At 47.1% G+C, this 26668-nt stretch overlaps 1 protein-coding gene across 1 annotated transcript in view; it reads right to left on the bottom strand.

Moving 5' to 3' along the window:
• The window catches only part of tmprss9 (transmembrane serine protease 9), a 57388-nt gene that overhangs the window by 12152 nt on the left and 18568 nt on the right, over window positions 1-26668 (bottom strand). The window contains exons 4-10 of the mRNA XM_038778262.1: window positions 25342-25455; window positions 23195-23360; window positions 18454-18728; window positions 12501-12637; window positions 10118-10364; window positions 8024-8140; window positions 1251-1422 (exon numbers count right to left, since the gene is read on the bottom strand). Of these exons, the coding sequence (XP_038634190.1) occupies window positions 1251-1422; window positions 8024-8140; window positions 10118-10364; window positions 12501-12637; window positions 18454-18728; window positions 23195-23360; window positions 25342-25455 (1228 nt within the window). The remainder of the gene's footprint in view (window positions 1-1250; window positions 1423-8023; window positions 8141-10117; window positions 10365-12500; window positions 12638-18453; window positions 18729-23194; window positions 23361-25341; window positions 25456-26668) is intronic.

The raw sequence follows: 26668 nt of genomic DNA, 5'->3' as shown, positions 1-26668 counted from the left end.
TAAAAGTAACACCTATTGAAACCAAAGCATTTTTTAATCAGATCTGAGAGGTGACGTTCTGCCCAAATGTTTACATCAAAGATACTTTTTAACAATCAAAGTGAAACAAGCTCATTTACAATAAAGTCGTTAAAACTTAATAACTCTTTGAAAGAGAATATAAACCAGAAGAAAGGCAACAGCAACAGGAGAGAAGGGGAGGAGAACTCAGAGAGAGAGAGAGAGAGAGACAGAGCTCGGTCATGGGAAAGACAAGGCAAGCAGCCGAGTTTAAACAGTTATACATCTAAGGAAGACTAGAATTTAAACAGGAGTCAGAGTCAGCTTAGAGATAGCTAGCAGAGTTAGCTCTTATAGCTCAGTACATGGATCAACAAGACACAGCAACAGAGCTAACCAGCGAATACATCCCAAAATAACCAGAATTTAAAGAAGATTGAGTGTCAAGGTGGGCCTGAAGGTCCCTACAACCAACCAGCAGGATCCAGAAGCAAGATCTTTTTACCTTTCTGTAAAGAAATGTTTGCAGCTTTTAAAAGAAAAAATATAATAATAAAATAACTTAACTTAACCTGGAAAAGTGTTTTTTTCCTAAAGTCTACTTTACTTACTTAGCAATGCAGGACCCAGGACATCGATGCTACTAAGTGGTAAGTAGATAAAATCTTCGGTGAAGGTATGGGTTATACTGGGGGATAACTTGAAAATATAGTTTGACCTGAATAGCACCCACCGAAGCCTGCATTGGAGTCAGGCAGTGAGAATCCCTGTTCACCATTTAGAATATTGGCCCTTTTTGGTATAGCGGGAATTCTAAGAATAGTGGTGAGTTTTCAAAAACAACTGCTGTGGGTCAGTGTGTTCACTACTGTGGGACACTGTGTTCACTACTGTGGGACACTGTGTTCACTGCTGTGGGTCAGTGTGTTCACTGCTGTGGGTCAGTGTGTTCACTACTGTGGGTCACTGTGTTCACGGCTGTGGGTCAGTGTGTTCACTGCTGTGGGTCAGTGTGTTCACTGCTGTGGGTCAGTGTGTTCACTACTGTGGGTCACTGTGTTCACGGCTGTGGGTCAGTGTGTTCACTGCTGTGGGTCAGTGTGTTATCTGCTGTGGTCTGTGCCCACTTTGTTGATGGTTATGAATTAGTTTATATACGTCCTGTTGTTTTTAAAGAGTGATGTCACCTATTCTGAATTAGTTCATACGGTAAGCGGATCCATTTTGCTGCCTGTGAGCTGTTCACTTACTTGAAGAAGCAATGAGCTGCAGTGACCACCCAGTTTGGCGCTATTAATGTGCCACCACACATATGTCCACTGTACAAAATCTGCAGACTGAGTTGCCAAGGAAATTCTCCAGGAGCACTGCTCACTCCACCCACAATCCTCGTACCAACCATCAGAGGTGCAGTTCCACAGTCTACAAAGAAAACTGGACTCAGTTACTGTGTTCCGTGCATAAGACCCTATGACCACAAGATGTAAGGGCAGAATTAGGCCACTCAGCCCATTGCGTCTGCTGCACCATTCGATCATGCCTGATATGTTTCTCATCCCCATTCTCCTGCTTCTCCCCGTAACCCCTGATCCCTTTATTAATCAAGAACCTATCTATCTCTGTCTTAAAGTCACTAAATCACTTGGCCTCCACAGTCTTCTGCAACAATGTGTTCCACAGATTCACCACCCTCAGGCTGAAGAAATTCCTCCTCCTCTCAATTTTTAAGGTTCGTCCCTTCAGTCTGAGGCTGTGCCCTTGGGCTCTAGTCTCTCCTTCAGTGGAAACATCCTCTCCATGTTCATTCTCACTAGGCCTCTCAGTATTCTATAAATTTCAATGAGATCCCACTCATCCTTCTAAACTCCATCGAGTACAGACTCCAAGTTCTCAACCACTCCTCATATGACAAGTCCTTAATTCCTGGGATCATTCTTGTGAACCTCTTCTGGACCCCCTCCAAGGCCTGCACATCCTTCCTTCGATATGGGGCCCAAAACTGCTCACAATATTCCACATGGGGTCTGACCTGGGCCTTATACAGCCTCAGCAATACATCCTTGCTCTTGTATTCTAGCCCTCTCAAAATAAATTTGCCTTCCTAACTGCCAACTGAACCTGCATGTTAACCTTGAGAGAATCCTGAACTAGGACTCCCAAGTCCCTTTGTGCTTCAGATTTCTGAAGCCTTTCCCCATTTAGAAAATAGTCTACGCATCTATTCTTTCTACCAAAGTGCATAACCTCACACTTTTCCACATTGTATTCCAATTGCCACTATTTTGTCCATTTTCCTAGCCTGTCCAAGTCCTTCTGTAGCCAACCCACTTCCTCAACACTCAGCACTGGAAAACTTGACAGCAACATTGAACACCGGTGAGATGGAGCCCAATATTTTTTATAAGTTCATTTGCGGGATGTGGGCTTTGCTGGCTAGGCCATCATTTATTGCCCATCCCTAATTGCTCTTCATACGGTGGTGGTCAGTTGCCTTCTTTGACCACTGCAGTCCCTGAGCTGTAGGTGCACCCACAATGCTGTTAGGGAAGGAGTTCCAACATTTTGCCCAAGTGACAGTAAAGGAACGGCGATATATTTCCAAGTCAGGACGGTGAGTGACTTGGAGGGGAACCTGCAGGTGGTGGGGTTCCCTTATGTCTGCTGCTCTTGTCCTTCTAGATAGTAGTGGTCGTGGGTTTGGAAGGTGCTATCTAAGACAGTGTTCTTCAAACTCGGTGGGTCGGGGCGGGTGTCGGGAGGGTCGCGGAACCTTTGTCTGCGGCGCTCCCGATCGCACACATCCCCACGCAGCAGCCGGCTTTTAGTAACGCCGGCTGCAAGCGGCCTTTAAAATGGCCGTGGATATAGAAAAAATTCATCCCCATTGCATATGCGCGCACCATCATCGGCACGCAGGCGCAAAACTATGCGCATGCGCAGTGCGGCCGTTATTTTTTTAAACGGTCTCAGCTTAATCCCCTACTTGTGCATGCACAATTTATCATTTCACTTCATTGTTCCTTGATTACCTGGAGTAATTTTAAAAGGTGCAATGAAGTAAGTAGTTTATGTGTGTAATGTTCCTGTCTCCATCTATATGAGAATAAAAGGAATGCAAATCATGATTAGTCATACTCATTCTTGCATTACCTTTTTCACAATGGTATTTCCATGCTCATCTGTGTACTGTTCCTCTGGAACCATTATTTATTCATTTATTTTATTCATTTAATTTTTTTTGCAAGTTCACGGGGGGGGGGTTTTATTTAATAAAATTTTACGGAAGAAATGCAGAACTTTGGACAGATGGAGACTCCATACTTTCCAACACCGGAAGGCTTCACCTTCATCCAACAGGTTCCATTGGAGGAGTGTGTACGAGGGCCAAAGGGACCCAAAACCATTTCCTCCATTTTTATCAGCAGCAAACAAGGGAAGAGAAAATGGTGGGTCGCTCATGTCGGCCGGCGTGGGTCACGAAGGTCAGCCAGTGTGGGTCGCGAAGGTCGGCCGGGTTGGGTCCCGAAGGTCGGCCGGGTTGGGTCTCGAAGGTTGGCCAGTTGGTAAAAATGAGTCCCCGGAAAAAAGGTTTGAAGAACACTGATCTAAGGAACCTTGGTGAGTTACTGCAGTGAATCTTGTAGATGGTACACACAGCTGCCGCTGTTTGTCAGTGGTGGAAGGTTTGAATGTGGAAGGAGAGCAATCAAGCGGGCTGTTTTGTCTTGGATGAGGTTCTTGAGTGTTGTTGGAGCTGCACTCACCCAGGCAAGTGGAGAGTATTCCATTACACTCCTGACTTGTGCTTTGTAGATGATGGACAGGCTTTCGGGGTCAGGAGATGAGTTACTCACCTGCTTTGGTAGCCACATTATTAATTTAGCTAGTCTAGTTCAGTTTCTGGTCAATGGTAACCCCCAGGATGTTGATCGGGGGGGGGATTCAGCAATGGCAATGTCATTGAATGTCAAGAGATGATGGTTAGATCCTTTCTTGTAGGAGAGAGTCATTACCTGGCAAAATGTAACTTGCCAATTGTCAGCCCAAGCCTGGATGTTGTCCAGGTCTTGTTGCATTTGGAAATGAACAGCTTCATTATCTGAGGAGTCACAAATGGTGCTGAACATTGTGCAGTCATCTGCGAATATCCCACTTCTGACCTCATGATAGAAGGAAGGTCATTGATGAAGCAGCTGAACTTGGTTGGGCCGAGGACACTACCCTGAGGAACTCCTGCAATGGTGTCCTGGAGCTGAGATGATTGACCTCCAACCACCACAACCATCTTCCTTTGTGCCGGGTATTAACAGCGGAGAGTTTTCCTCATTTCCTTGATGCCATACTCGGTCAAATGCTGTCTTGATGTCAAGGGCAGTCACCCTCATCTCACCTCTGGCATTAATCTCACCTCTGGAGCTCAGCTATTTTGTCCATGTTTGAACCAAGGCTGTAATGAGGTTAGGAGCTGAGTGACACTGGCAGAACCCAAACTGAGCATCCATTAGACCATAAGACATAGGAGCAGAATTAGGCCACTTGGCCCATCGAGTCTGCTCCGCCATTCAATCATGGCTGATATTTTCTCATCCCCATTCACCTGCCTTCTCCCCATTACCCCTGATCCCCTTATTAATCAGGAACCAGTAAATTGACCTCCACATCCTTTTGCGCCAAAGAGTTCCACAGATTCACCACCCTCTGGCTGAAGAAATTCCTCCTCATCTCTGTTTTAAAGGATTGTCCCTTTAGTCTGAGATGGTGTCCTCTGGTTCTAGTTTTTCCTACAAGTGGAAACATCCTCTCCACATCCACTTTATCCAGGTCTCGCAGTATCTTGTAAGTTTCAATAAAATCCCCTCTCATCCTTCTAAACTCCAACCGGTACAGACCCAGAGTCCTCAAACGTTCCTCATACGACAAATTCTTCATTCCAGGGATCATTCTTGTGAACCTCCTCTGGACCCTTTCCAAGGCCAGCACATCCTTCCTTAGATATGGGGCCCAAAACTGCTCACAATACTCCAAATGGGGTCTGACCTGGGCCTTATGCAGCCTCAGAAGTACATCCTTGGGCTTATATTCTAGCACTCTTGACATGAATGTTAACATTGCATTTGCCTTCTTAACTGCCGACTGAACCCGCACATTACCCTTAACTCTAATCCGTGATCAGGTTATTGCTGAGTAAGTGCCACTTGATAGGACTGTTGATGACTCCTTCCATCACTTTGCTGATGATGGAGAGTAGACTGATAGGGCAGCATGGGCGATAATTGGCTGGGTTAGATTTATTCTGTTTCTTGTGTACAGGCCGCAATTTTCCACATTGCTGGGTAGATGCCAGTGTTGTAGTTGTACTGGAACAGCTTGGCTAGGGTGTCGCAAGTTCTGGAGCACAAGTTTTCAGTACTATTGCCGGGATATTGTCAGGGCCCATAGCCTTTGCAGTAACCAGTGCTCTCAGCCATTTCTCGATACCACGTGGAGTGAACCGTATTGGCTGAAGACTGACATCTGTGATGCTGGGGACCTCCGGAGGAGGTCAAGATGGATTATCCACTCGGCCCTTCTGGCTGAAGACTGTTGCGAATGCCTCAGCCTTGTCTTTTCACAAATACACTGGGCTCCTCCATCAATGAGGATGAGAATTTTGTGGAGCCTCCTCCTCCAGTGAGTTGTTGAATTGTCCGCCAACCCACCATTCATGGCTGGACTACAGAGATTAGATCTAATGCGTTCATTGTGGAATCACTTAGCTCTGTCTATTACTTGCTGCTTATTCTGTTTGGCACACAGGTAGTCCTGTGTTGCAGTTTCACAGGTTGACACCTCATTTTTCGGTATGCCTGGTGTTGTTCCTGGCATGCTCTCCTGCAATCTTCATTGAACCAGGGTTGATCACCTGGCTTGGTAGTAATGGTAGAGTAGGGGATATTCCGGGTCATGAGGTTACAGAGTGTGGTTGAATACAATTCTGCTGCTGCTGATGGCCCACAGCACCTCATGGATGCCAAGTCTTGAGTTGCTAGAGCTGTCCGAATCCCATTTAGCACGGTGCCACACAACACATTGGAGGGTATCCTCAATGTGAAGACAGGACTTTGTCTCCACAAGGAAGGTGTGGTGGTCACCTCTACTGATGCTATCATGGACAGATGCATCTGCAGCAGGCAGATTGTTGAGGATGTGGTCAAGTATGTTTTTCCCTCTTGTTGGTTCCCTCACCACCTGCTGCAGTCCCAGTCTATGAGCTATGTCCTTTAGGACCCAGCCAGCTCGGTCTGTGGTGATACTACTGAGCCACTCTTAGTGATGCACATTGAAGTTCCCCCACCCAGAGCATATTCTGTACTCTTGCCACCCTCAGTGCTTCATCCAAGTGGTGTTCAACATGGAGGAATACTGATTTATCAGCTTATGGTGGCCAGCACGTAATAATCAGTAGGAGGTTTTTTTGCCCATGTTTAACCTGAAGCTATGAGATTTCATGGGGCCCAGGGTCGATATTAAGAACTTCCAGAGCAACTCCCTCCTGACTGTATACCATTGTGCCACCACCTCTGCTGGGTCTGTCCTGCCGGTGATTCAGGACATACCCAGGAATGGTGATAGTGGTATCACCATTGAGATGCGGAGGAATTTCTTCAGCCAGAGGGTGGTGAATCTGTGGAACTTATTGCTACAGAAGGCTGTGAAGGCCAAGTAACTGAGTGTGTGTTAAGACAGAGATAGAAACCCAGGAATTGTGATAGAGGGAATGCAATCATATTAGATCAGTGTTCTTCAAAGTCGGGGACGGGTGTCGAGAGGGTTGCGGAGCCTTTGTCCGTGGCACTCCCGGTCGCACAAATCCCCGCGCACAGCCGGCTTTTCATAATGCCGGCTGCAAGCGGCCGCGAACATGTTAAAAAAAAAAATTTGGCCGCATTGCGCATGCGCGCACGATGATTGGCGTACATGCACGCTCATAATCGGGCACACATGCGCAGTGCTGCCGCTATTTTTTTAAACGGTTGCAGCTTTTTGTTTTACAAGTTCTGTAGTGGTTTTTATTTATTTATTCATTTATTTTATTCATTTAATTTTTATTTTTTTCATTTATTTTATTCATTTTTTTACACAAGTTCGGGGGGGTTTTATTCATTTTTTTTCATCTATTTTCTTCATTTTTTTTACAGGTTCAGGGAGGGGGTTTATTTGATAAAATTTTACAGGAAAAAAATTCAGAACTTTGGACAGATGGAGACTCCCATCTTTCCGACACCAGAAGGCTTCACCCTCATCCAACAGGTTCCATTGGAGGAGCGTGGGACCGGCAGCGTGGGTCGCGCAGGTCGGCTGGCGTGGGTCGTGAAGGTCGGCCGGCGTGGGTCGCAACGGTCGGCCAACATGCGTCGCGAAGGTCGGCTGGGTTGGGTCCCGAAGGTTGGCCGGTTGGTAAAAATGGGTCCCCGGAAAAAAAGTTTGAATAACACTGTATTAGATCATAAGCACGCATCATGGTGGTGAGTTTTTGAAGAACATTCATCTGTCCTCTATTGAAGTGCTAACAACTTACTTTATCAGATGTCCTCGTTTATTGTTGAAGAACTGATTGAGTTTCCAATAATGTCACTATCGCTGGGCGGTAGGGAGAAGGATGCATCTTGATAATCTTTCTTTCACAAAGAGTGGTGGAAACCTGGCTTTAACCCTCCCAAAAAGCCGCTGAGACTGGGATCAATTGCTGCTGACAGATTTTCGTTAGGCCAGGAGAGCTACAAACCAAGTTGGGAAGGTTGAACAATGAGACGGATCAGGCTCGAGGCACTGACGGGCCTACACCTGTTCCTGGATGTTCCTATGAGGTTTCAGAAGAGTTTGATGTTACTCTCGAGCTTTGTTAGATTAACAATGGAGAAAATCCTTCAAAGATCCAGGAGTGGAGGGTGTTTAATGATGGGCCTCTGTTATCAGGGAACGGATTTCTGTCCCTAAATTACATTTTCTAGCCCCCTTAGAGAGATGAAATAATTGTACTCACTGCAGTTTTCCTCATCAGACCTTGTGACACAGTCTATGATGCCGTCGCATTCTGCGTTGTGTTTATCAATACAACTGTTGCTAGAACACTTGAAAGTAGAGGCTGTACAGTGAACTTCTAAAAGATGGAAGAGGAACATGAATTTGAGATTTTACGCATCCCCTAATCACTTCCTTTGATGTGCACCATTGTGTCCAAGAAACCCCCAGTCCAGCCCACCACCACCACTTAAACTTGGAGGAGTTATGGGAAATTGAGGGAAGAATTACAGCAGACTCTCTTTATTCTTTGTTTGGGGTGGAGGAGTGGGTAGAGCAATTAAGGAATAAGATGGAGGATGGTGCACAGGAGGCCCAGCTGATCGAGAGAATCAGCAGCAATATGGTGAGTGTGAGCAGTGCAGAGCAAAAACAGTTAGTATAGGAATGAGTGAAACCTGGCGACATGGTGGTAAAATAGTGAAAGATTGTTTCCACTGGTGGATCAATGGGGAACAAGGGGTCGTGTGACTTAGGGCGAAATTTACCCCAAAAATTACTGTCTCTTTTTGAGCAGTTTTGGCAGGTTGATTCCCGTCCGCTTTTTGGTGAGGCCCAGATCTGTATTCAGCCACACTTAAGACATTTTTTTGGAGCTTGGAGAGTTTCTCACCAGTAAACCCCACATTTAGAATCTTTTCCTGTAGTGGGGAACTAAAGTCAACTAAAGATCGGTGCGCCCATTTGAAAGGGTGCGCCGGTCTGAAAGTGAGGTTGCGGGTCCCGCTCACTCCCACCCACGGACAATGCAACTTCCACCTCGCAGGCATGGGCAACACCTTCAACTCTCAACCCCGGAGGGGCAACTTCCCCCCTCTTTCACTAAAAGTTAGCGTGAGCCTCCACCTACCACCCAAGCATGAGGGTGACCCTGCCCCAACCCATATTTCCTTGTGGGCATAGGCCCCCCCCACCCGCGGCGACTGAGCATACCCCGTTATGGGGTTGCTGAGGGCCCCTCTCACTTTGAGACCTCCTTTCAGTCACCCCCACTTTCAGGCTCTCCCTCCACTCTTCATGACCCCCCTTAACCTCCCACCCTTCATACTCGTTCACCCCCCTTCCATTGGCATGGCCTCCCTCAGGCCCTGCCCTTGGCACCCAAGCACATTGGCAATGCAAACTTATCACAAAGGGTGGCAGGAGGCATTACCTTGCCCTGTCATCCACCCCCTGGGGGGGGCTCCAAAGGCCTCTGAACCCCCTGACCAGTGGCCAGTGGAGACCAATACTAAAGCACGCCCGAGTGAGGCATCAGCGGTGCGGCTGGCGACACCCGGGAGCTGGGAGAATGCGGCCTCATATGGCCTTGCATATTTAGATGAGCCTATTGGTTTTCTGGATCACGTCCAGCGATTTAGATTGTGCCAGGTGTAGCGAGTCTGGTAACTCACAATCAACTCGGCGCCTGATGTGAAACCTGTTTTGGGCCTCTCCCACGATGCACCCGATACAATAATAATAATATTCTTTATTAATAGTCACAAGTAGGCTTACATTAACACTGCAATGAAGTTACTGTGAAAATCCCCTAGTCGCCACACTCCGGGCCTGTTTGAGTACATTGAGGGAGAATTCAGAATTCACCTAACAAGCACGTCTTTCAGGACGTGTGGGAGGAAACCAGAGCTCCCGGAGGAAACCCATGCAGACATAGGGAGAATGTGCAGACTCCGCATAGACAGTGACCCAAGCCGGAATCGGACCTGGGACCCTGGTGCTTTGAAGCAACAGTGCTAACCACTGCGCTACCATGCCGCCCATACCTCAGCCACCAATAGCCCACTCTCTGATAGTGATGGGGGTAATGATTTCCCTCCATTGACAGAGAAGCGTTGAAAGAGGAAATCAGGAAATTGGGATGCAAGGAATGTCAAGCATTAGTGGCACTAGCTGGATCAATAACCTGGTCCTTTCATACACAAAACAGACAATCTGTAAAGCACACATACACAGTGTACATGAGCCTTCAAGTCAGGCATAGTGATTAATCTGATCCCCCCCCCCCCCCCCCCCCCACTCACTCTCACAGCCAATGATCAGTGTGAACACCCACCTAATTGTGATTTAGGGACATCAGTGCTTTTATTTACTGAAGGTGTCTGTTCCGCACTGGTCTCTGTGGGAAGAATACTTGTGTCGGTCTGTGACATTATAAGCTGGACCCAGTCCCGGATTGCGGTTACTCTTGTGTAGATACCAGGTTTGTTTGGTTGGGCACAGCCTTCTCCCCAGCTCACGATACCGGCCAGGAACCATTTGCCTGGCGACTCCTCACAAACCATCGGCCCACCGGAATCGCCCTGGGAGAAAAGGGCACAGACCAGGAATTAATACCCATCCTAAAACATTCAGGGCTTCCCAAACTGGAGCAGAAGCAGAGCAAGGTTTGACGTTGCAGCAAGCCTTCTGAGCTCAGTAATGAAATCCCGGTTTTCCCCTCACTTGCCCTAGTGACTGAGTTACTCTTCCCTGTCTTTAGCTCCACAAAATCAATGCATAAACATCCCTGGCTCACTCAAACCTGCTGCTGAAGTGTTTTCTGAAGTTAAAGAGCGCTTTGAGCTCGCCGAGCAGCCTGTGCTGTTTGATATGGGATCGATCCAGTGGAGCCAGTTCCATCCCACCAGGGTCACTGGACTGGGTTATGTCCTCCCCATGATCACCACTGCTGCTTGGAGAGGAGGCAGCCCGTCTCCTCAAATGTGACGTCTGCAAGCCCATTGGGCTCTTCTCTGCTTTCCCCTTTCATTTCCCTCATCCCTCCCTTCCCTCTCCTTCTCAAACCCTCCCCCTTGCATCCTCATCTCATTCCTCCTCTAGCATTTCCCCTTCCCCTTTCTATCCTATCCATCCTCTCCCGTTTTCCCTCTCCCTTCCCTTTTGTTTGCCGTTGCTTCTCTTTCCGCAGACTTTCATCTGCCTCCATAGTGAGTTTTTACCTGCAACAGGTTTCTAGCCTGTCACCAGAGGCTTATATCTAGAGGGGCGCCACTCCGCACCGAGCTTAGCTGACCAGGAGTCTCTCCCAGGCTTACTGCCTGTCATTGGCAGGCTGCAATGAGTTTGCAGGTTGATCGTCAACCTGTTGGCCACATTATGAACGCATCTTCCTTCCCCTTCCCTCTGGTGTGATAAATGGCTTGGGCTGAGCTATCACACCCTATTCTTCAAACAAAGAGAGCTCAAGTCAGAAAATGGTTGGGAAATACTTCTCACAAGAGACAATCAGATGTGGCAATGGAAACCTATAGAGTCTTTCTGGCAAATCAAGATCAGTCAAATTGACCTTTTTCTCTGATGAGAATAATTCTGAATTCGGGCAATCATGTGAAATTTGAACATCACGGTCGTTTGGGGGATGGGGAGTGGGGGGAGTGAAGTGGGTGATGTACCTCAGGCAGCTGAGTCATTTCACACTATCAGTCTCCATTTAAGCTACCCTGTAAGTTCAGGTTCTGGTCAGTGGGAGGGAAAGGATGGGGTGAGGAGCCGGAACAGGAAAAGAAATACTTGCTTTTCCAATGCACCTTTCCAATCCCAGAACGTTCCAAAGCACTTTACAGCCAATTAAGTACTATTCAAGGGTAGTCACCGTTGATGGGCACAGCAAGCTCCCACAACAGCAATGTGATAATGACCAGATAATTGGGGCGGGGGGGTTGTGATGTTGATTTGAGGGAGAAATATTACCCAAGGCGCCATGGAAAACTCTTCTTCAAATTAGTGCCACGGGATCTTTTGTATCCATCTGAGAGGGCAGGCAGGGCCTTAACGCCATACCCGGAAGATGGCACCTCTGACAGGGTCGCACTGCCTCAGCACAGCACTGGAGTGTTGGCTTTGTTTGTTTTTGTGCACTACCTCTTGACTCTGAGGTGCTACCCACTAAACCACAGCGGACACTGGGACTAAATGGATAGGGGGAAAGCACGGTTGATGAGAGGGGACAGGTGATGCGAGAGGACAGGTGTTGAGAGGGGGCATGATTAAGAGGTGGCAGATGGGGTAGGGGTGCGATAGTGGGAGGGAGAACAGATACAGGATGATAGAAGGAAGCAGATAGTGGGGGGGCATATTTCAATACTTGCCAAAATAATTGACGGTAATGTTATCGAAGTATAAGTAATTGAATTGGTTGTAGTCTATATAAATCAGATTTAGTTGGCTAGATACACAGGTATTGCAAGTGACAATATGAACACTCAAGCTCATCACATTCAAGACTATTGCAAGCAGAGAGAAGTGTTCATCTCATCAGAACTCAGCAGTTCCTGCTCCCAAAGGTGGAAGGCAATGTTTGATCCTGGTCATCCAGGGGCTCTAGTATGGATTAACAAATCCAAATATTCAGAGAATAAATAACCCCAGTGGCAAACACATTGAAGTACATTGGAGAACTGAGGAGACATTTTCTTGAACTGGGCCACATTACTAACCTGACAGGAATCCACTTTGCCAGCTATGAATCCAGCACACATCATTTGTGAAGTCATAGGTCCACTGTAGAGCTTGACACATTCACTTTGATTGAATATCTGAACGGTGGCTCTCTGTAGAATGATGGGTAAAGAGGCTGTGACAGAAATAGAAAAATAAAGAAAAGCGTGTAACTATGAGACATCACCAATTTAACTGAAGCAGAAACCATCATACCGCTGGTGTACAGTACAAAATTTGACGTCTGCCCCAGTGGGCAGCATGGTAGCACAGTGGTTAGCATTGTTGTTTCACAGCGGCAGGTCCCAGGTTTGATTCCTGCTTGGATCACTGGCTGTGCGGAGTATTTGTGTGGGTTTCCTCCAGGTGCTCCGGTTTCCTCCGACAAGTCCTGAAAGACGTGCTGTTAGGTGAATTGGGCATTCTGAATTCTCCCTCAGTGTACCCGAACAGGTGCCGGAATGTGGCGACTCGGGGATTTTCACAGTAACATTACAGTGTTAATGTAAGCCGAATTGTGACAATAAAGATTCTTATTATTAGAATTTACAAGGTCAGTACGGTTCATTTACAAACTGTTCTGCATCATGTGCTCTAAACTGTTCACTGCTTTCCACAGATTCCAAACTGTACCGTTCGACACCATGGATTGGCCACACTTCATTTCTTCAGTGCATTCTGGGTAGGAGTATGTCATGGTGACCTGCCTGTGTCCACAAATTAACTTTTACAATTAGATTAGGAAAAAGTGGGCAGTTAAAAGCAATGTGGTCCTCTTAAAACTCATACCACATTGGAAAATAAGGGAATAACCTAAATATTAAATAATTACTTTACAACAATTTTTCTTTTTATAAATTTAGAGTACCCAATTCATTTTTTCCAATTAAGGGGCAATTTAGCGTGGCTAATCCACTTACCCTGCACATCTTTGTGTTGTGGGTATGAAACCCACGCAAACACGGGGAGAGTGTGCAAACTCCACACGGACAGTGACCCAGAGCTGGGATCGAAGCTGGGACCTTGGCGCCGTGAGACTGCAGTGCTAACCACTGCACTACCGTGCTGCCGTGCATCAATTTGTAAAGTAGAGCAAGGTACAGCATGTCAGACACGCCAAGGGACTAATACTGAATTAGGGACAGGAACTCACTAAAATTAACATAAATAAATTAACAGCAATGAAGAAAATAATTGCATTAAAGAGAGATAAATCTCCAGGTCCAGATGGTTTTCATCCCAGGGTTTTAAAGGAACATTACCAGTACCTAATTATAATCTTCTAACGTTCTCATGATTGAGATGAAAGGTGAGAGAGAGAAAACAGACATTATAAACTGCTTTGGTTATTGGAAAATTATTATTAATAATGAATAATAATACCCTAAATTAGTAATAATTAGTAATATCCTTATTACCATAAATAAGGATGGAATGACTCAACACCGTGAAAATTATCGGCATGGATTTTTAAAAGGTGCTTGAACCTCATGGAATGTTTTTGAAGAGATGACCGAAGTAGTGGACAGGGGAATGTCTATTAATGCGAGTTATATGGATTAACTTATGATATTTGATGAATCCCTCATAAGAAACTGTAAGCTAAAGTTGAATTGAGAGCAAATTATTGACTTAGTTAGGAGGTTGGCTGTCTGGCAAGAGGCAGAGAGTAGGGATAAGGGGGCAGGTATCTAATTGGCAGGATGTGACAAGTGACTTCCCATGGGGAACTTTGTCAGATCGTCAGCTATTCACCATATTTACTAACTTAAGTGGCATAGAAAGCCAGAAATCCAGGTTTGCCAATGAAACAAAGATAGGCAGCCTTGTGAGCAGTGTAGGTGGAAGCATTTTTTAAAAAAAATTAGAGTGCCCATTCAATTAAGGGGTAATTTAGCATGCCCATTCCACCTACCTTGCTCATCTTTTTGGATTGTGAGGGTGAGACCCACGCAGACATGGGGAGAATGTGCAAATTCCACACGGACAGTGTCCCGGGGCCGGGATCGAACCCGGGACCTCAGCGCCCTGAGGCAGCAGTGCGCCACCATACCGCCCAGGGTGGAAGCAGAACATTTAAAAGGATATTCATAAATTAAGTTAATGCACAAAACTGTGACAAATGGATTATATTGTAAACAAGTGTGAGATTATCCACTTTTGACCTAAAAAAAAGGATAGAACAGAATATTTTCTAAATGGTGAAACATTGAAAGCAGTGCCAGTCTGAAGCGAATGAATGGTCTATGTACGTAAAATGTCATGGACAGGTATAAGAAGCAATTAAAAAGGTTACTGGAATGTTGGCCATTGTGTTTGGAAGGTTAGAATAAAGGGGATAGAAGTCATGCTACGGCTCTACACCATGCCAGGTAAATGACATCTGGAATACTGTGATCAGTTCAGAACACCACAACTTAGAAAGGATATACTGGCCTTGGAAGGAATGCAGATTTACGAGAATGATAACTGGATGCCAAAGGCTAAACTACAATTAAACTAAATAAATATATTGCAGATGCTGGAGATCTGATATAGAAGCAGAAAATGCTGGAAATACTTAACGGGTCGGATATCTGTGGAGAGAGAAACAGAATTAGCCTTTTGGGTCAATTTGGTTTCCATTAGACAAACAGTGTTGCAATCCCTGGTGATTTGATCGAAGATTTCAAGGTATGAAAGGGAGTTGATAGTTTCTTCATCCACCCTATTTCTGTTGCTTCGTGTCTTGGACAAGGGAACATGGTCTAAATGCTAGAGGCAGGCCTTTCAGGAGGGAAATTGGGAAATATTTCTGTACATAGAGGTTGGTTCTGGGATTCAGGAGGTTCGGGCGGCGATAGGAAAATTGCAAAGGGGCAAGGCATCGGAGTCGGAGGGTTCCCAGTGGAGTTTTATAAAATGTTTTTGGATAGGCGGCGACGCTGTTGGTGGAGATGTTTGAAGATGTTGTGGCTAAGGGGGCGCTCACGGAGACGATGGGACAGACATCCATTTCGCTATTATTAAACAAAGATAAGGATTCAGTGGAGTGTGGGTCACATTGGCCATCTCTGCTAAATGTGGATGCCAAGATTCTTGCCAAGGTATTGATGCTTAGGGTGGGAGAGTACATTCCGCGGGTGATTGGGACGGTCAGACAGGGTTTGTAAAGGATAGGCAGGTGTCTTTGAATGTGCAGCGGTTGTTAATTGTGATGCTCTCTCCAACTTAAGGGAAGGAACCAGAGGTGGTGGTGGCGTTGGACACGGAGAAGCCATTTGACCATGTAGAGTGGAGTAATTTATTTGCAGCGGTGGAGACGTTTGGGATTGGGCCTAAGTTTCTGTCATGGGTCAAATTGTTATATAGGTAACCAAAGGTGAATTCGAGGTACTTTTGGTTAAATAGGGGAACGAGGCAGGTGTGTCTCATGTCCCTCTTCCTGTTTGTGCTGGCGATAGAGCTCTTGGCCATTACACTGAGGTGTTCGGATAAGGGGAAGGGTATAATGAATGGGCGTGTGGAGAATAGTGTGCCTTTGTATGCCAATGATTTGTTGTTTTACATCTCCCACCCGGGTTCCACAGTGGGGGATATAATGAGGCTGCTCAAGAGATTGGGGGCTTTTTCAGGTTATAAGATGAATCTGGAAAAGAATGAGTCTTTTTTGATGTCTTCTCTGGTGGCAGGAACTGGTTTGGGGGGATTGCCATTTTGGGTGGCGACTACCCACTTTAGGTATGTGGGGTGCAGCTGGCTCAAGACTGTGCTCGGTTCTGTAAATTGAATTTCACAAGCCTGGGGGTAGGGTCAAGGGAGATTTGTTGAGATGGGACAGCCTTGCCCTATCATTGGCAGGCTGGGTGCAGGTGATAAAGGTGAATACGGTTTTTATTTTTATTTCTGTGCCTACCGGTCTTTTACACCCTAAACGTTTTTTATGGGTTGGAACGGTTGATTATGTTTTTTTAAATAAATTTAGATTATCAAATTATTTTTTCCAATTAAGGGGACAATTTAGCATGGCCAATCCACCTACTCTGCACATTTTTGGGTTGTGGGGGTAAAACCCACGCAGACACAGGGAAAATGTGCAAACTCCACACGGACAGTGACCCAGAGCCGGGATCGAACCTGGGACCTCAGCGCCGTGAGGCAGCTGTGCTAACCACTAGGCCACCGTGCTGCCCTGCACCGAACGGTTGATTATGTTGATTGTCTGGGCAGGTAAGGTCGCAAGGATGACAGTGCGTCAGCGAAGATAGCAGTCAGAAGGCCTGGCCCTTCCAAATCTGATGTACTATTATAGGGTGGCATACGCTGAGAAGGTGTCGGGTAGGAGTAGGGAGCCAGAGGCTTTGTGGGTGAAGATGGAAGCAGGCTCCTGTATTGGGTCGGGGATGCAGGTGCTGGCCACAGTGCCACTCCCGTTTTCCCCAGGGAAGTATTCAGTGAGTCTGGTGGCGGTGGTCACGGTGAATATATGGAAGCAATTTCGGCAGCAAGGGACTTTTCACAGTAACTTCATTGAAGCCTACTTGTGATGATAAGAGATTATTATTATTATTATTTTAGTTTAGGGGCGGAGTCGAAGCTGATGCCGATCCGAGGGAATCATGGGTTTCAGCAGGCGAGGGTGGATGCTAGGTTTCGGGGATGGGCGGAGCGGGGGTTGATGGAAATGAAGGACTTATTTCTAGAACGCCCTCCTCGTTGTTGGAACGGGTGCTGGCGGGGGGAAGTCACCTCAGCGATCTATGGGAGGATTTTGGAGGAGAATATGGCATTGTTGGAGGGAGTTAAAGCTGAGGGGGTGGGGTAGGGGGAGACCTTTGTTCTGAGTTACTAGGGTGTTGAAGGATGGAAGGGGGTGTTTGGGATTTTTTTTTTGTTTTACTTTGTTGTGTGGTAGATTTAAAATTTTAAAATGTTAAAAATCAAATAAAAATATTTGGAAAAAAAAAGGTTGGTAGAAATTTGGAATTCCCTTCAACAAACGGCAATGGCTAATTCCAAATCTGACAGTGATTTCTGTTGAACGAAGGGATTAACGGATAGGTGGCAATGGCAGGTGTATGGAGTTAATGACGCAGGTCAGCCACAATCTCATTGGAGGGCAGTACAGGTTCACGGGGTGAAATGGCCTACTCCTGTTCCGAAAACTACTATTTTACCTTTCACGAAGATAAAACATGAACTTGATCTTTTTCAAGCAAGTTGTGTCGGGCTGCCAAATGGGTGAGGTCAGTCAATGCAGTGGCCAGCAGAATTCCATGAAGATCTACCCTGTTCAGTCACTGAGAAGATTATTTCAGTTGTGAGAGGAAGGAATGAGAGCAGGCAAGCAATACAAAGGAGAATGGGCAGATTGTGCTGAAAGGGAGTCAGTGCCACTCCTCAGTCTAACGCACAACTTCCGAATCTGGGCTAGAGCCCTGGGCAACATAGAGCCCAACATATCAGCACCCGGGATCGGATACTGTCATTACAGTGCAGCACCTCATCATGTGGTACTGTTTCTGTCAATGAGTAGCACGTCATCAATTTAACATGTTGCTGAGCGCCATGATTTAAATGGCACAATGTTACATGGGGAGTTCCCATGGTTGCAAAGTGTCTACAGTATGTGTATCAATATTAAACAGAGGAAGGGCAGCAAATGCAAAAATTCCAGAGGGTAGCACTACAGAGGGAGAGAACCCACTCACTGCACATAGTGGACTTATTGCCATAGTTCCACCATATGCCAAGTTGTTGGCGAAAAAAAGGAGGAAAGGTAGTTCCATGTGTGGAACAATTTGATCACTAATCTACCTTGCAGACCAACCAAAAAATATTGCAGTTCCTATCTCTCGCTCAGGAAACAATTCCTGACGGGGATGTACGAGGTGAGGATCCCTCGCAGTTTTTTGAGTTCCTTTTTTTAAAAACACAGAAATTAGCTGCTTTAAAAATAAATTAGCCCCACACCGTTTCCTTCACTCAGGGCTCCCCAGCCTGTAATGGTGCAGTTTTTTCCTGTGTGGAAGACATGGGTAGGCGATGGCAGACACACGGGCTGGATAGTCCTGGAGAATGTTACGGGACTGGCTAACTCCAGCAGGGCCACATCGTAGTCAAGTGTAGACGGTTCAAATGAAGGATGAATAATGATCCTCTTTATTTTCTGTTTCACTGCTGTAGAACTTTGATCATCTCTATAGATGGTTCCGAGGACTGCCTCCCAGTTCACTGGGTCTCGAAAGCTGCAAAGAACCAAAGCAGAAAGATTATTCTTGGGCCTCCATTCTGTAGTTCTTAAAGGTTTTCAATTTTCTCCTTTTTTCACCTGAGGTCAGTGACTCTCAATTGCACATGGTTAGACAAAACAAGAACAAAGAATAGTACAGCACAGGAACAGACTCTTCGACCCTCCAAGACTGTGCTGACCATGTGTCTAACTGCGTGTATCCTTCTATACCCCATCTGTTCATGTGTTGTAGCCACCGAAGTTGGCCATTTCCCTGAATACAAAATGGAGGAACGCAAAGCATATAGGATTAAATGGACAATGTTTGCAGTGCCAGCAGGCTGCACCTAGCAGGTATGGATTCTGTCTGCTAAGAAAGCAGACAGCACCGAAACAAACATTCCGCATACTAATGAGGCAATCACCGGGATAATTGGCATGTTAATGGAATGATTTCACATACAGTGGACACAAATGGGGAAGCAACTGCAACATTGTAAAGGATACCAGACACTCAGGCACCAACAGGGTTCGAAAACAAAGAGCCTGAGAGCCCGCCCAGTAGCTAAGGAACAGCCTCAGTATTGGGAGGATTCAAACATATCGATTGGGAAGAGACCCAATCGATTCCAAGCAGGTAAGGGAGTCCGCCCAAAGGGGCGCGGATCCCTGGGACCTATAAAAGACAGGTCCCACACATGGTTCAGTCTTCTTCTCCAGCCCTCCTCTCTCTTTGACCAGCACTCCTCCGTGGACCAGCACCTCGACCAGCTTTTGCCAAGAAGGCCCTGAAGGAGAGAGAGAGAGGTTCGGACAGCAGCCGCCAGCAAGTAAGTGTCTCACAACGATCGCTACCAGAGATAGACACTCCTGACCCCTTTTAACTTATACCAACCTGAAGTCTGCAGACCAGAGCAGAGCAAGAGGCCTTGTTCCCTGACCCGGCAGTTCCTTCGAGATAGGTATTAGTTTATTTAGCGGTAGGAATAGCTTAATCCTTTTAGCGTGTGCATGGGTGGTTATTATAATTGTATTATAATAAACTCAGTTGTTTGAACTTACTAATTGGTGTATGATTTTATTGCTTTGAACTTCACCTTGAATTTGTGGCGGTATCTTAACGATACCTGGCGACTCCAGAGCTAAGTAAAGAAACAAAGCCAAATTGAGTGTTAAGCACACTCACCCAGAACGACCAACAGCACCAATTGCATATCATTAGTGGGCCTGACCCGGTACTCTCCAGGGCGTCCGCGATCCTCCACCTCCGATGGGCCGAGTTCCCGAAGGCACGGTTCACGTGTGCTTTAAAAAATCGTGAAACCAGCGTGGCAGTTGCTGAGGGATAGAGAGGGGGTACGGAAAGTGCCCAACATGGCCATAGTGTGCTGACAGTTGTACTGTTGGCTGTGGAGGCTTCTGCCAGGGCTGGAGGGAGTAGTGGCGGTTATCCAGGAGGTGGGCTGTAGAGTCAGGGTGGACGGACGCGGAGCACCATTGCCGCAGCCGGCAAGGCAGCCATGCAGCTGTGCACACCGCTAACAGCCCACTGTGAACCTGGTGCCACCGGTCATATAGGTGTTCCAGGGCACCCCAGACGACCCATCAGCTGTATGGGCACGCTCCAGCACAACCAGTGCCATCCTTTTGGCTGCAATACGTGTGTGGGGGGAGTGTAACGTGTGTGTGCGGCTGCAGCTTGTCAGCCTCCCGAGAGTTGATCACAGACCTGGCGTATCCCGCACCATTTTTAAGTGGAATCGAGTGTTCTCCATGCGGCACTGCTGCTAGCCCCTCAACGGTAGCAGAATCGGTCCAGGTGCGGTGCCGGTTTTGCTGTCATAAAAGTCCACGGATTCTCCGTTGGCGTCAACACTTTGTCTCAGAAACAGAGAATCCCGCCCCCTATCTCTGAGAATCTTTCCCAATAATTTCACTATCACTGACGTCAAGCTCAGTGGCCCATAATTTCCCAAGTTATCCTTGCTACCCTTCTTAAATAACGAGCCAACATTGGCTGCCCTCCAATCCTTTGGAACCTCACCTGTGGCCAATGTGGAAACAAACATTTCTGTTGAGGCCCGGCGATTTCATCTCTTGTCTCATCTCTTGTATTAATGTTGATCACCACTGGGGTGCAGTTTCCTAGGGAGTAAATTTCCACTGGGGTACAATTTCCTAATAATTCCCACTAAGGTACAGACTGGAAGATAAGAGGTGATCTTATTGAAATCTGTAAGATCCTGAGGAGACTTAACAGGGTGGATGCTGAAAGGATGTTCCACCTTGTGGGAGGGACTAGAGGCGGGATTTACTGACCAATCTGCGTGCTTTCCGGTGGCGGGATTTACTGACCCCGCCATTGTCAATGGGATTTCCCGGTGGCTCGACGGAATATCCTGTCGGCGTGAACAGCCGATAGATCGCGCCCTAGAACTAGGCGACACAGTTTAAAAATAAGGGGTCACGCATTTAATATGGAGATAATGGGAAATGTTTTCTCTCAGAGGGTTGTGGGTCTGTGGAACTCTCTTCCCCAGAGAGGGGTGGAGGCTGGGCCATTAAATATTTTTAAGGCTAAATTAGGTAGATTCTTGATTGGCAAGGCAGTCAAAGTGTATCGGGGATGGGAAGGAGAGTCGAGTTCAGGCCCTGATCAGATCAGCCATGATCTTATTGAATGGTGGAGCAAGCTCAAGGCCTGAATGGCCTAATCCTGCTCCTAATTTATATGCTTGTATATATAGCCATCTAAGATGGCCACCTGCAAAGGACCATGGGAATTATGGCCAACCCAGGACTCAGATAGATACAGAGCTGATGTGTATCTGAAACACAGGTAGCCAGGCCTGATCGAAACCCCCGCTTGTTTGTATTTCAATGGCCCATTTTCCCAGGACAATAGAACTCCTTTCAAGCAACCGGTACAGCCACAGACTGATCGGCGCCACTCCCTTTACTCAGAAAGCCCAACTGCCAAGGTCAATGACCGCTAAGGACCCATCCAGCTACCAAGGCACCCGCCCCTTTATTGGCCACAATCGAAGACAGTGATCACAGCCCTGTCGAACTATTGGGTCCAAGGTTAAGGACCGCCCCAAAGAGCGCAAAATCCCAGAGGGATAAAAGAGGACGCCGCCATGTATTCTGTCTCTTTTGGATCTGGCCTGTGCCAACCCAATCATAGCAGGAACAGCCAGCCAAGTTCAAGACCAACGATCGCTATCTGATGGATGAGCCCAGCAGAGACAGAGCCGCTTTCTTCGAACCATCCAAGTGAAATCCAGATAAAGGCTTTATCCATTTGCACAGTGCCGGTCGCCCTGAAGTTAAGTATAGGTTATTGTAGATGATAGGTGTAGTTTAACTCGTAGTAGATATTGTGTTTGCATGTCGAGGTAACTCTTGTGTACGTAAATAAACCATCTTTTGAACTAACTAACTGGTTGTGTGATCATTTGATCGATATAAGGGAAGGCTTGTGGTTCACCAACATCATTAATATTAGCAACAGTATTGGCGACGCTGTTGGGGTCGAGAACAGTCAACATATAAATGTTCGGATTTAGATTCCGGGTAGTAGTGTCCACCAGGGTAATGTTTCACAGGCATCAAATTCCATTGGGGTGCAGTTGCCTATCTGTTCCCGTTCTCTGAGATAAGGGTTCTGCAGACACACCTGCCATAAGACCATAAGACAGAGGAGTAGAATTAGGCCACTCGGCCCATCGAGTCTGCTCTGCCATTCAATCATGGCTGATATTTTCTCATCCCCATTCTCCTGCCTTGTCCCCATAACCCCTGATCCCCTTATTAATCAAGAACCTATCTATCTCTGTCTTAAAGACACTCAGTGATTTGGCCTCCACAGCCTTCTGCGGCAAAGAGTTCCACAGATTCACCACCCTCTGGCTGAAGAAATTCCTCCTCATCTCTGTTTTAAAGGATCATCCCTTTCGTTTGAGATGGTGACCTCTGGTTCTAGTTTTTCCAACAAGTGGAAACATCGTCTCCACATCCACTCTATCCAGGCCTCGCAGTATCCTGTAAGTTTCATTAAGATCCCCCTCATCCTTCTAAACTCTGGTACCTCATCATGTGGCTATTTTTATTGTGAGCCTAGATGATGTGAGTCAGGTAAATATTCAAATCGAGTGGGCCAAGTTCAATCCTGACCTCAACACCTCCAGCAAGAGTCAGTGAATTGTGATCTGGAACAAGAACCTTGGGTAATGTTCTACTCCTAAGGCTGGCTGAGAGTATTAGGGACCTCTGGGACTCTCTACTCTGTGGCTCAGAATTGTACACAGAAGGGCTGGATCTCAGAATTATCTTGTAACATGGTTGTTGCCTGCCAACTTTACCAGCTGAACCATTGGTTGATGCATCAAAAATAATGTGTGAAATGTCAGTTAAAATGGTCTGAGCTATATATTGGTGTTTTAAATCAACAAAAGCTGATTAGCCCAAAGAATGACTTACCTCAGAAAACAATGAGCTGCTGAAATCAGCCATGTGCTCGCCACAACTGTAGCCCCACAATCATGACCAATGCCAGTTATACTTAGACTGGCTTGCCATGGATACTCCCCAATGGTCGCTGCCGTGCCTCCCACAATTCTGTTAGATATCAAGGGGGTACCACAGCCTAGAAAAGAAGCACACAAAAGATGTTCAAAACCAAACATCTAACTGTCCACAGTTTAAAAAAAATAAATTTAGAGTACCCCATTAATTTTTTCCAATTAAGGGGTAATTTAGCATGGCCAATCAACCTACCCTGCACATCTTTGGGTTGTGGGGGCGAAGCCCATGCAAACATGGGGAGAATGTGCAAACTCCACACGGATAGTGACCCAGAGCCGGGATCGAACCTGGGACCTCGGCGCCGTGAGGCAGCAGTGCGAACCACTGTGTCACCGTGCTGCCCCACTGTCTACAGTTTAATTAGAAGAAGGCTACATCCTGAGAGCTCTTTTAAATACAGATAGTGACAGACTCAGCGAGTAAGGATGTCCCAGGGACATCACATGGATTCCTAGCATTGCCGGTATGTTCTTGGGCAGGGAATGCATCAGGAGCCAATTTGTTTTGGTCCACCCCTTCCAGATCTTTCCTGACAGAATCATGACAGATATACGCATACATGGGGCTGGATTCTCTGTTGCTTGATGCCGATATAATAATTGACGACGGTCGGAGAATCCACTCTCACGGCCAAATCGGGGCTGTCCCCGGTTTGATGCCGGCCAGCCATGCCCCGCCCCCTCCGAAATGGCGTCATCGCGTCACGCGCTGTGGCAACGGTGTTGGCGTGTCATCGGCAAGCCCTCCCGCGATGTTCTGCCCCCGATGGCCCGTTCCCAACCGCATAGGACATGTGTGGTCTCAGTGATCAGGAACCCGGCGTGGCGGCTGCGGATTGTGTTCAGCGCCGCCAGGCCCGGATGGGATCCGTGCCGCTGGCCGGGGGGGGGGGCCTTCACGAGAACTGGGGGGACTGGTGGGGGGTGGCCAGGGGGTAGCCTGCGGGGCCACAGATGGTGGGTCGAGTCCACGCACAGCCGGCGCTATGTTGTACAGCGCGACCACTGCAGGTCATCGCTGTGCGCATGCGCGGCCACGGACCCGGCCATTCTCCAGCCGTTTTCGGCACAGGAGCCGGGAGTTTCATCCGGCGCCGCTGCTAGTCCCTCACTGGTCCCAGAATCGGTCGTAAAATGCCCGCAAATTCTCCGTTTGAGCCGGCACTTAGCCGCTAAAACGGAGAATCCAGCCCATGGTCTTCAATGTCCACCTAACTCTGTGATATACCTGTCCTGGGAATGTTCGACAGGATAGTGGAGAGAGAACTTTGTTCCACATCCAAGTTATGCTGCACAGGACCAGGACATATTTGATACTGGTCATGAGAGGAGGGAGCTAGGGCGGCGTATGGCACAGTGGTTAGCACTAGGACTGTGGCGCTGAGGACCCGGGTTCGAATCCCGGCCCTGGGTTCCTGTCCGTGTGGAGTTTGCACATTCACCCCGTGTTTGCGTAAGTTTCACCCCTGCAACCCAAAGATGTGCAGGTTAGGTGGATTGGCCACATTAAATTGCCCCTTAATTGGAAAAAAATAATTGGATACTCTAAATTTATTTTTTAAAATGAGTGGAGGGAGCTGCTGGCTAAATGGAATTGTGGTTAAGGTAACAGCAGTAGGGGATTTTCATGCTAGAACCTGAATCTGGCCGCCTTACACTTCACTTAATTAGATAACAGTCGGACAAAGGGCCCTAAGGAATGCGTATCTACTCATTCTTAACATACTACACAACATGCAACCAAAGCATGCCGTTTTTGAAAAAGAAAGATAGTGCCAATGTGCAGTCGGGAGTCAAAACAAAATTCCTCAGACAAAATGTCATGTTAAAGGATTGAAGGAAAGTGTCTTAGCCTCCATTCAAGCCTAGGACTGATCTAGCCTGCCCTACTGCATCTTGTTGGCGGATTGTACAGGTGAGAACTAATAAATAATCCTCTAATTTCCAAGCAACAGAATGCCCTTTATTACATTCACATTTTTAGGCTATAAACACCTGTCGCGTATGGTCTCCATGGAAACCTGACCTTCAATTAAAACTTACTGCAGTCCGTCTCATCCGACTGGTCCAAGCAGTCATTTGTGCTGTCACACTCCGGGTTGGATTTTGTAAGGCATTGGCCATTGCTGCAGACGTAATTCCCAGCTGAGCAACCTGCTGTGTTACAAAGAACAAAGCATTAGTCCCCTTAAACGTTACAGGGCTGAGATGCATATAGGAACAGGCCTTCGAAGATCTTTTTGAGGCAGCAGAAACTGGAAGGAAAAACAGAATAGGAAATAAAAAGCAACAGTCACATGGAGGAGATGATGGGCGTAGTGGTACCCCCCCCCCCCCCCCCCCCCCAGCCCCGCTATCAACCCTGCAAGGTCCTGCTTACTAACATCCGGGGGCATGTACCAAATCTATCCCGCAGACTAGTCAAACAATAGGCTGACATAGTCATACACATCAAATTGTACCATATAGACAATGTGGCAGACACCACCATCACCATCCCTGGGTATGTCTTGTCTCACTGGAAGGGCAGACCATCACAGGTGATGCCAGAGTGGTATACAGTCAGGAGGTAATTGCCCTTGGGCATCCTCAACATTGACTGCTGACCCAATTAAGTCTCATGGCATCAGGCCAAACATGGAAACTTGCTGCTGATTAGCACCTACCTCCTCACCTTAGCTGATGAATCAGTACTCCTCCATGACGAACATCACTTGGAAGAAGTACTCAGGGTGGCAGGGGCACAGAATGAACTCTGGGTCGGGGACCTCGTAAAAAGGAAGATAGCTGTGGTTGTTGGAGGCCAATCATCTCAGCTCTAGGGCATCACTGTAAAATTGTAGAGGTCATAGACCCAACCATCTTCAGCTACCTAATTAATGACCCTCCTCCATCATGAGGTCAGAAGTGGGGATGTTTGTCATGATTGTAGGATGTGCAGTACCATTCGCAACAGATACTGAAGCGGCCAGTTTCACCAGTGCCCATATACAGAAACACCTGGATAACGTTCTGGCTTGGGCTGAAGTTTCTGATACTGTCACAATTACCTGGGCAATCAAGTAAGAAGTCTTACCCACGAGGTATACCACGAGTCCGGTGGTGGCGGCTACCCTCAAGATTTGGGGGCAGTGGAGGCGACATAGGGGAGAAGTGGGGGGCTCGATGGAGGCTCCGTTAAGGGGGAACCATAGGTTCGTCCCGGGGAACATGGATGGGGGATTTCGGGGATGGTATAGAGCGGGCATTAGACAGCTGAAGGACCTGTTTATCGACGGAAGGTTTGCGAGCCTGGGGGAGTTGGAAGAGAAATTTGGGCTCCCGCCGGGAAACATGTTTAGATATCTGCAGGTAAAGGCATTTGCTAGAC

Source organism: Scyliorhinus canicula, chromosome 18 (assembly GCF_902713615.1).
Source record: "Scyliorhinus canicula chromosome 18, sScyCan1.1, whole genome shotgun sequence".
Classification (NCBI taxonomy): domain Eukaryota; kingdom Metazoa; phylum Chordata; class Chondrichthyes; order Carcharhiniformes; family Scyliorhinidae; genus Scyliorhinus; species Scyliorhinus canicula.
Note: the sequence above shows the minus strand (reverse complement) of the source record. Positions and strands in the feature narration are given on the sequence as shown.